The following is a 10,673-nucleotide window of genomic DNA, read 5'->3' on the forward strand; positions in this document are numbered from 1 at the left end:
GGAGCGCTGGGGGCAGGGGGCTGCAGGGCTGGACCCCCATCGCCCCCTCCCCGGCTTCAACATCCCCCCCCTTGGGGCAGGGACCCCCCCCCAGCTCCATGTTCCCCCAACCGGGAGCTGCTGCAGGAAGGGAAAGAAGAGAAAAAGCTCACGCCGTGGAAAGCAAAAATTAAAAATTCATCGTTAAGCCTTTATTATAGGGAATGACTAATCAGCGTCAACAGCTGTCGAGCACTTCTCGCTAAATACCAGCCGCACAAGAACCTGCCAGTTTCCTCTACAAGTTATTTTAATGCTGTGATTCACCTTGATTAGATTTTGCCATTTTTTACCAACCACTCGCAGTATTTTTCATCGATTTCCTTAACTTGTGGGTGGGTGATGCTTTGGTACAGATGGAGCGTTACACAACCCTGAGAAGCACCCCAGGCAAAGCCACCTCTAAAATTAATGAACCTTCACAGGGTCAATCTTTCATTTCCTACTGGTTTTGAAAGCCACATTGTGCAGAACCATTAAAAGCCAGGAGCATCCAGGCACCTGCGGTTTTAATAGTCTTCCAGGTACAGATATGAAGGTAACAGGACGTACCGAAGGCAGGTTCAAACCAGGTTTGCATCTGTAACATCACGTACGAGCCTTTGGTCGTATTTGGTTCTAAAGCCAGCCGTAACAGTTCCACTGGAAAAGATTTGATATTTCCATACTCCAACACGCGGTTGCTGCTCTCCAGCGCTTGCGGCAGCCGAGGGAGGCTCCGGCGTTCTCCAAGAGCAGGCACGTTCCTATTTCCAGCCACAGCAAAGCGAACGGCATCTTAACCTGTCTCCTTTATCAGCTCCAAAATCAGCTCCTTGGAGATTCATCCCGCTTTGCGAAAGGAGCAAAATGAGCGTGGAAACAAACATTTCTATTAAAACAGATGGTAGCCACGGAAGGCTCAACTGAGCAACACCAGCAAAGGTTTCTGCTCTGTGCTCACAGGAACTGAGCTTCCTGAGCAGAAAAAAAAAAGAGGAATAACATCTACATTGGAGATGGGAGCTCCCCCGGGCCCTGACCAGCCTGCAGAAATTCCTCCCCCTCAAAGCTTATAAATGGGGCACGTGTCCAACATCTCATCCAAGATGTTATAGGTTTATCAATTAAAGAAGAATTTCCCTAAGCCCTGTCTTCCTTCCCAAAAGCACCATCTGTACTGTTCCTCGCAGCCGAGGGAAGAGCCGTGTTAGCAGCTCTCCTCTGCATCTCCCAGCAGCCAGCTCGCAGCTGGTCCCTCGTCCTCTGGGGCGTTTGGAGGGTCTGTCACAGGCTGCAGGAATCCCCCTCTGCCCAGGGGTTCTTTAGGAGAGCAGCAGCATGGGGTGAGGAAGGGAAGACGTGCATATTTACATTGTTTTTCTTGGCTCCGTTCATGACAGATGCTCTCATATAAATTTAAAAACTCATTCTGTACAGAAAGAAATCATCTGCTTTAACAGCCACCAGGGAATCCAGCTGTGCCCTTAAACCCAGCTTAAAATATGGCATTTTACAGAGGGCTACATCAAGGTAATGTCTCAGCCTCCCTGAAAGCACAGTGTTTTAAATTAAACATAAAATTACTGTAGGTAAGTTATAAAACAAAGCTCATAGCCATTTGCTTGATTTAATAATCTGAACAGCAACTTGAAAACAAGGGTAAGGAACGGGCAGGGTACGACAGTCTCCTTCCAGGAAGATTTACTGGGAACATCTCTGCAATAGATGCTTTTCCTGCAAGCTCAGTTTCACGCTCTTTGCTGTCCAGGATAACAGCCATGAACACATGGTGAGACCTCACCGAGGCAGGGTAAAGTCCAGGTTTGTAGCAGCCCCAAGCAAAGCCAGCCTGGGTCTTTCTATCAGAGACTGGAAAGTGTCTGGAAGCCGGGGCCACCCAGAGCAAGGGTGGGGCTGCTGGGGCAGGGAGCGCTCTGCAGCAGGAGGATGCTCCCAGAGCCAAGAAAAGCCCAGTATTGTCGGGAAACCCTTCCCCAGAGGAGACGCGATGGCTGCTGTACATCACACCGTACAGCACCGAGCACAACGGGGCCCTTATCTTATTTATGGTCTCTACCAAAATCTTACAAATAATAAGATGTGGATGAGTCCTCTGGGGAAATCGGGAGATGAAAGCTCACTGGTGCTTGCTAGCTCACAGCCAGGAGAAAAACCACCTCCGGTGGCTGCGGCAGTGGAAAAGGGAAGGTCACGGAAGTGACTCAGACTTCTGTACTCGAAGGAATCTCTCCACCTCTCACAAATTTCAGCGAGTCCTGTATCACCCCCGGAATGTCTGGCTAATTAGAGCATCTCTGAGACACAGCCGATGCTAATGGCTATTTTGGGATCTCAAATTAGGTTTTGCAGATTGTGGGCTAAAATCTGAATGTAGTAATGCTATGAGAGGGAGGAAGATGTTTGATGCAGGGCATGTTTTCAAAATACTTTCAGCATATCCAGTTATTTCAATATATTTACATTCCTCTATAACATTAAAATCTTTCACATCAACATGCAACAAATGCAATGCACAAGCAAGCTGTATTACTTCAAAGGCAGTGTCACGAGATCCACTTCTACTGGTAAAAAATGGCATCATAACAGACGATCTCTATCAAATCTTTTCCACTTGATACAAAAGCTGTGCCTATTAAGAAAGAAATGGGAAAGATTGGTACAACACCATATACATTGATGTTCCAATTATATTGTAAATGAAGATGCATTCACTAAACAGGTCACAAATCCAGACACGTTGTGATTTTCCCAGAAAACTACAGATTCAATTTTCAAGTCAAAGTCAAAGAACTGCGGGTAATCTCGCTCTGCTGCAGCATTTCCACATACTGCCGCTTGCTTGTTCCCAACACGCCTAAGAGAAGAGAAGCTTGTTTGGTAGCTTTACAATTCCATATATAAAATAAGACTTATGTCCTTCTGTGTCCTATGCCCAGGGCTTTTCACAGTTGTCTTTTGAAGCCATTAAGACTCCTTCAGCCTTCCAAGCGTTTATTTCTTTGTTCTTTTATTTATGGAGCTCAGACTTTTCAGTGATCTCAAGATTTGAGAGAAAGTGATTAGCTCTCCCCAAAGGAAACGCTTAGGGCTGCTGCCTTTGGGCCTGGGGGGAGATGTGTCCTTGCTGGGTAAGCAGCTCGCTCCACCCACGCGTGAGCATCTCCCCAGCTGAGGTACCGCTCGGGTGGCGAGTGCTTGCGGCATTTATTAAGGTATTAATTGGGAAATACGGCAGGCAGCGGGGCCGCCAGAGGGAGCCCCGCCACCACGGGTGCTGACCGGCACCCAAAGGTGCTGGGGGTCCGACCCCCAAGGGTGCTGGGGTCCATCACCCCTCCCCGAGGGCTCAGGACACGACACCAGGCAATGCCATCAAACCGCCACGACAAGCCCATGGCCAGGTGGCTTTTCAGAGCCCACCGATGGGAGTGGGGACGGGGTGGAATTGGCAAGGTCCAGCTGGGACCTCGTCTAAAATTTGCACTCTGTAATTTTAATGCATTCTGGACTCACATAGGAGCTAGCATGTACAGTGATTTCAATATATTAAACTGTTCTATCTATTGAGCCGTTCCCTGGGCTGCTCTGTTTCTGGACCACAGGGTAAGGACATGCCACCCTGCTGCTGAGAGCGCTCTCCCGAAGGCAAGCATCCCAGTCGGGAACCAGCTCTGGGAGACAGAGCTCCCTCCCGCCTCACACCCCCTTCAACCTCCTTCTCCCCGGGATCTCGGTGGGAGATCTCCACGCAGGTACCCACCGAAGCCTCCTCCACACCGCGACCTCCGCCAGAGCGTCGGTCGTATAACCGGCCTTTCGCAAGAGCGATTTATTTGTGGGTACAGAAAGAAGGGCTTCGATTTAGCAGCTCAGCTGGTGCCGCCCCCGCCTCCCACGCAGCACATGTTAGCAGCGTGCAAAAATCAACAAACTTACCCACTTCGTGGTGCCCCTGCTCATCTTCACCCAAGTGATTCATCGCGCTGTACTCTTGACTCCTGCAAATTTAAGACATTTGTGAGTCTCCTTAATGGAAGCACGGATCAAAAGAAAAAAAGATCCCTGCATGCAATTACAGAGGAAGGAAAACATGCAACTTCAGCTGAGCTTTGAACATTTCACAGTAAACAGCAATACTGGGGTCTAAAAAGGGCCATCGTTTTACGGTTTTAAATAACTGAGCATAATTTTTTTTTTTTTTTTGGCAGTAGCAGGACTATCTATATTCGTTGTCATTTTACATTTTTTTGATATTTAAGCTTGCCGATTCCTTTTTGCCCACATTCCATTACAGTGCATTTCCAAAGGGCACATTATTAAAGTTATGGCTAATTTATGCAGAAGCATGTGGTCTTTTTTAAATCTTTATTTTAAACATTTTTTTTTTTTTTGCAAATTTTTACATTAAAATTAACATTTGAAGAACTGTCTCAATAAAGTTTACGCAAGTTGCCGTCACAGTTTATGTAAAAGAGAAATGCGCTATTAAAATCAGACATTTAGGTTACCTTTTGGGTTTTGCGATGCATGTTAGCTTTACACATCCTGATTCTCCTGCGATAACTTTCCTTTAAAAGGGGGGCATAGGGTGATCTTTTCATCAAGCAAGACATTATGCCCTGAAAGCTGACTCCAAACCATTGTTGAAAATTCAGTTATTTACACTTTAATAACAATCTACAAATACAACTTGTTTTGTTTTAAAGAACTCCCCTCGGTCATGCACTGCCGCGAGCAGTTTGGTTCCTGATGCTCTATTTTTCACCCCCGAGCAGTTTAATTCTCTCCCCCTAGGATGCCAGATTCGTTTTGCAGATGGGAAATACAAACCATTTATCGTGTCTCTAAGAAGCTCTTTACTTTAAACTATTCTATTTTTTATATATATATATGCACACACACCCTCTCAGAAGGACACGAGGAGCGACTGCAGCACCCTTCTGGAGCAGAGAAGCGTTTTAAAGTGGCTTTCCCAGTACAGGCTGCCACAAAGACATCCTCTTTTAGCCGAGGGGGTTGGGGGGTGTTTGCATAAAGCAGAAAGCAAGCTTCCTCCTCCTGGTGGCAGCTAAGCCTTGGATTTTTCAGCATTCATTTTGTCACGCTACGTTTAAACCAGCCATTTCAGACTCGGGCTGAATACTCCGTCAGGCCACCTGGAATCAGACTCGTTCATTCAGCCAAGAACCACAAACGCTTTCCAGCAGACAGAAGTCACATTTCTGTGACATCAAACTGCTTTCAAACAACTTCCAGGGGGTGAAAAACAATTTTGCTTTCTTTCTTTTCTTTTTTTTAAAAAAATTAATCTCGTTCAACGAGCTTGATAAACTTTTTGTGAAAATCACAACCACCACATTTTTTAGAATGTCTCCATGTTTTAAAAAGACAATTAGCTTTAGCATTAATTTAAATTAATTTGAAAAAAAAATAGCTATTTTATTGCTGAACAAAAAAAAAAAATGACAATTCATCACATTTACTTTGATTAAAAAAGGACTAAACTTTATTGACAAACTGCGGCAGACACTTTGACAAGTTTTAGCTACCTATTTAGGCAGACTTACACACGTAGCATTTAATTTTCAAGAACAGAGTGGGAGGAGGACAGTGTACAAATCCAATTAGGACTTTCTCCTATGTACAAAATGAAATTTTTCCTCATTTTTAATCCAATTAGGACTTTCTCCTATGTACAAAATGAAATTTTTCCTCATTTTTTTCAGCTGCAGTGTCCCTTTTTATGCAAAGCTAGTGTTGAGATACACTTGAACAAGTCCACGGGATTGCTAACATTGGCAATTTTGTCAGGTTTTAAACTTGCACTGCGTTATCTGCCCCCAGCACTATCCAAATGAGAAGACTGTAATTTTACAGAGTTCAGACCTACTCACTTAACACTCTGTTTTCGAATATCAAACACTGGGCAATTAGAGCCGTGCTTTCATTTGGTTTTTTTCCCTTATAGAACCAAACTAAGAACCCCTTAACACTGGAAAATCCGCTTCCCAAGCATCTCTCAACACCGCATGTTCGGGGCTAGATTTCAAAACCCACATAAGAAAAGTCAATTTTACAAACCTAATTTTTTTTTTTCCTTTTAAGTCAATTACCTTTAAAAAAATGCTATTTAATTTGTTTGAGGATCCTTTGTATTAAAATTTAAACTTAAGATTCACCAGCAATCTGCTTTTAAGGAAAGTTTGACATCTGAGGTTACTTTTAAACGGCGGCAGCTACTACCGTTACATTACGATTTTAATTCTTAAAAACAGCCCTGAATTTTGAAATGTAGCCTACTTTGGGATTCTGCAACTACAACTTTTATGGGTTCCTTAAAACCAAACTTTAAAGGTTAACAAAACCTTAATTTCATAACTGCTAAGCAAAGCATGTCACTTTTGAAACTAACATTTTTTAACTCAACTTTTTTTTTGTTATTAAAAAAGGTACAGTTGTGTTTATCTAAACAACAAAGAAAGAAAAGCCATCTACACACTTAAAAAAAAGAAAATTAAAGTCGGTCCTCTAAATCTATTTAACTCATTTTAAAATACTACGTACAGAAGCCAGAATGCAGGGTGAGGATGGAGTGGGAGAAAAAGGGCCACGAAGAAAAACAGTTAGACAATTACTTGTCTGGTGTGGGTAAAGCAACGGGAATCCCGGGAGATACAAGAATCAGTAACAACTGTTTGCTCATAACTGATATTTTTCCCTCATGTTTGTTTTTTAATAACGTCCGTATGGGTGCTCTCTGTAGGCCCCCTTCACTGGCCTGGCCGGCGGGGCCTTCAGGGAGGGTCTGGTTCCGTTCCAGTCATCTTGCCCTGCGGAAAAGAGAGGGACACGTCAGGGATGGCGGGATGCTGCGGTGCCGGACGGGTGGGCTCCCCTCCGGAGTTGACACGGAGGCATGGGGCATCTTCACAGCGGTTTCACCCCAAAACTGGTCAACAAAACACCCCATGGTCCACCGAAACCTCCCGTTTGCAGCACATCTTCTGACATTGGGGGAAAAAAAAGCCGCTTGTGCAGGGATGCCCGGGACGCCTGCAGCTCCAACAGCCCGGCTAAGCGCCGACTTGGACAAACCCGGTGCCTTTTAGGAGTAATTAATTTCAGCAGAGCCGCAGCCAATTCCCGGGGTAGCTCTGGCAGCTGGCCACAGCGAAGGTCACCGCAGTCACGGCCCCTGGGGCTGGTGGCCAGCAGCACCTACAACCCTGGGGTCTGGCTGGGGGGGACCGCTCCAGGCAGCGCTTCTCTCCTTCCCAGGCAGGGCAGCTCCTGCGTAACCCTGCCAAAATCATCCAGTCCCTGCGCTGCTGCAGGACAGCAGGGTGTCCAGCTGAACTTGCAGCCACCAGTCTGCTCTCTGACTGTCACTTGCTGTTCCTTCCCCTCTGCGAATACAGGAAAAAATATCACCGCAGCTCACGGAGCATCTGCTCAGCGCTCTGGAGCAGACATCGCTCGCCGGTGCTGTCCCTGCATTAACTGCGGGGGGACAAAGCACTCACAGGACAGCCCGAACCCTTCTGCTGCATCCAACAACCACTTAAGCAAATGAAGTTCACATCCCCATTGTCCCCGAGCTAGCTCAAGCCCCAGATATCCCAGCTCAGCTTTCATTATGGTCTGTGCTCGCAATATTCCTCTCCAGGGTCACCAGTTTACAGGAGCAAGTGTCCAAAGCCCGGAGGACAGCCGAGCCTGTTCCTACCGCCACGGAGCACGCTCCGGTTTTCTCAAAATTGTCTCCAGCCTGGCTCAACTATTTATTTCTCTAATTCTGTTTTCATGAAAGCAGAGACCAAAGGAAATTACTGTGGATAAACAGATTAGCTGTGGCCACTTCGTGCCAAGTATACAATGAGCATTTTGGCCTTCGCATCCCCGACAACACCACCGCTCTCCTACCAAGTAGGAGGCACAAAAGCCTCTTTGTGCTGCAGGACTAACACAAGCAACAAACCCAGGCATTGAGGAGGAGAGATAGCCAAGGTTACCGACAGCAGCTGGCTATTCAAATACATCTTCCACTGGAAAAGCATCCCTGCTTAGGCACCTGAATTTGAACTGCTCCCAACTTAAGCCGGGAGCAGGGAACAGCCTGAGGTCAGCACAGGAGAGAGCCATGGAATTAACAACCTCACTTCCCTAATACCAGCATGACATAGGGGATTCCCAGGATCCCGAAAGCCCGTCCGGCTGGTCTTTATCCTCACTACCTGCACTCATTCACGCCTTCAGGCCACGGATGCTCTGCTGAAGGGGCTGTTTGTGATCCAGCGTATTTCCACGCCATTAAGCAGCTCGCTGTACAGCTTTCGTAACCTGTTTATAGCTCAGCTTGTTTACAGAGAGAGGAAAATGAATCTTACTCATTGCCACATGCAGATGCCATTCATCAGCTTGGATATATGAACTAGCCTAAAAAAAAAAAAATGCAGTCACCTAATCCTTTATTGCCAGCACCTCGGATATAAAGCCTATTGTATTCAGCAGTTGGTGATTTGCAGAGTTGTGGTCAAACTGCTCTCCCACACCCCCCAGTCTAGCCCAAGTTGATAGTCTTACAAAATTCAAATTATCTAAAACTCATAGACTACTTACAAGTCATATTGACCAAAATCGTCCCACCTAGTCAAAGGGAGGCCTTAATATGACATTTAAATCAAATTTTCAAGCAAATGTATATAGTCCAGCAGGTTTTTGAGGGTAAGGAAGCAGATGGAACCATGCGCTCATCTGGCTCAACAAAACATTATCAGCGAAAAGCAGACTGCAGCAAAAGTAGTGCTGTGGGTGGAAATCCAGAACTCTTAAAATATTCTAAAGCCACAAGGAAATTAAAAGGTATTTCTACAGTTAAAAAAAATGGAATTTTAAAAGCATCACCTTTGAGACAATCAAGCTAGATAAGAATCTAAAAACCACAGAATGCCTTTGGTTGTTCAGTCCTGGATGATCTGTACGGTATAAATATTATACCACGAAAACTACTTGAGGTTCTCCTCAGGAAGTTTTTTGCTCAGAGCGTGGAGCAGCACTGGAAAACTGCTGGTCGTCCACAAGCAATTCCCAACTACGTGCAGCCCCTTCCCTGTTGAGACACCAGTATTCCCAGACATACCATAAGCTTCATAGGTTTCCTGTGGCTCCCCGTGTCCATAATCATAGTATTCTGTGTCCCTGGAAGAGCAATTACGTTGGTTACGTACAGCGCTGAGATCGTATTCCTCAACTGACACAACTTGCACAAACACTTGGAAAGCAAAGACGCCTGACACTGCTCATGGCTGCGGCACGTCTGATCGCTGCTTTCACAGCACTGTCAAGGACACTGGCACGCTCCCAAAAGTTATCTCCCAGGCACTCCTGGATGTGAGCAGAACAGGGCACCTTCCCTACAGCTCAAACTCAGAAACGACTGTTTCCACTCCCTTAAAAGAAAACTAAGAAAAAGAGATCGTGCATCATTTCCTCCGTAAGAGAGAGGGGAGAAGCAAACTTACCCTTGGCCCTGGCTGTAGTAGCCTTCGTACCCCTCATAGCTCTGGTCTGCGTACGCATCATCATAGCCCTGGAACAGGCGATGACATCAACGGTGTTAATGGGAGGACCAAGGGTTAACGCCTCACCAAGAGTCACGGCAAAATGGAATTCAGGCTACAGCAGCTTTCAGAGGAACCTGTGAACCCTTGCCTGCCACAGGGAAGGGGCTCAATCACAAAACACAGGCAGCTAAAAAGTGCTTGTGTCCTGTGGCTTGGGAGGAACGAACCACACCAACATTTACAATGTACTGGAAAGTCATCTACACCTCCGAGGCGGCCGCTGGTCTGCGGTACAAATCCACGTGCCCTGTTATCTAAACCACAGATCTACAGGTGGACAAAACCCAACCAATTAACTTCTGATTGGTTTCAGTGGAAAAACGGAGAAGTTTTAGTGAGAGGAGAAACAGAATTTAGAAATATCAGTATTTCTGATGCTTCCCCAAAATGCTGCTGTGCATCCAACCCAGTCATCTTGTTTTCCCTTCAGAATACCAAGGGCGAAGATGTTCAGATAAGTGTGACAGGAGGGTGGTGCTTAGTTATATGCCTTGAAACATCATCATGTTCACTCATATTTATTTTAAGGCTTTTAGGGGCAGTGAGAAACCTTTGTGCAGAAAGAGAATGCGATGCAAACTCCATCAGCCTCTGTGATGCAGTTTTTCTACTGTGCATTGATAGTTAGGGCAAACTTCAGCTTGGGGGCACATTTCAGTTCTATAAAAACCACCCTTTACCCTGTATTTAGGACACCAGCAGCTCCCCCCTTTGAGGACTAAAGAGGCAGAGCAGGTCACCCAGCACCGTACTAGGGACCGGTGACCACTTCTCCAGTTCAATCTTACTGTTGTTGGCTCTTCTCTCAATAATGTTGAATAGCTAATACATGAGCAGCTAGCTGGAATTAAAAAAAAACACAAAGATATAGTTTCTTACATATTCCTCGTAGGTTTCTGGTGCGGGAGGAGGAGGAAGCGGTATCCTCTGGAGGCCGGCTGCACGTGTTCGGGGCGCAGGAGCACCCCGTACTGCTGGGGGGGGCGGTACCCCGCGGGCTACGGCAGG

General features: G+C 46.0%; 1 protein-coding gene across 1 annotated transcript in view; it reads right to left on the reverse strand.

The window, feature by feature from the left end:
- Positions 1 to 5,930: 5,930 nt before the first annotated feature.
- The window catches only part of LOC104467150 (KH domain-containing, RNA-binding, signal transduction-associated protein 1-like), a 9,497-nt gene continuing 4,754 nt past the window's right edge, over positions 5,931 to 10,673 (reverse strand). The window contains 4 exon segments of the mRNA XM_010080803.1: positions 5,931 to 6,872; positions 9,182 to 9,240; positions 9,564 to 9,631; positions 10,545 to 10,673. The exon segment at positions 10,545 to 10,673 is cut by the window's right edge and continues 32 nt beyond it. Of these exon segments, the coding sequence (XP_010079105.1) occupies positions 6,775 to 6,872; positions 9,182 to 9,240; positions 9,564 to 9,631; positions 10,545 to 10,673 (354 nt within the window). The 3' untranslated portion in view covers positions 5,931 to 6,774.

The sequence above is a fragment of the Pterocles gutturalis genome, unplaced genomic scaffold, assembly GCF_000699245.1.
Source record: "Pterocles gutturalis isolate BGI_N339 unplaced genomic scaffold, ASM69924v1 scaffold41279, whole genome shotgun sequence".
Taxonomy (NCBI): domain Eukaryota; kingdom Metazoa; phylum Chordata; class Aves; order Pterocliformes; family Pteroclidae; genus Pterocles; species Pterocles gutturalis.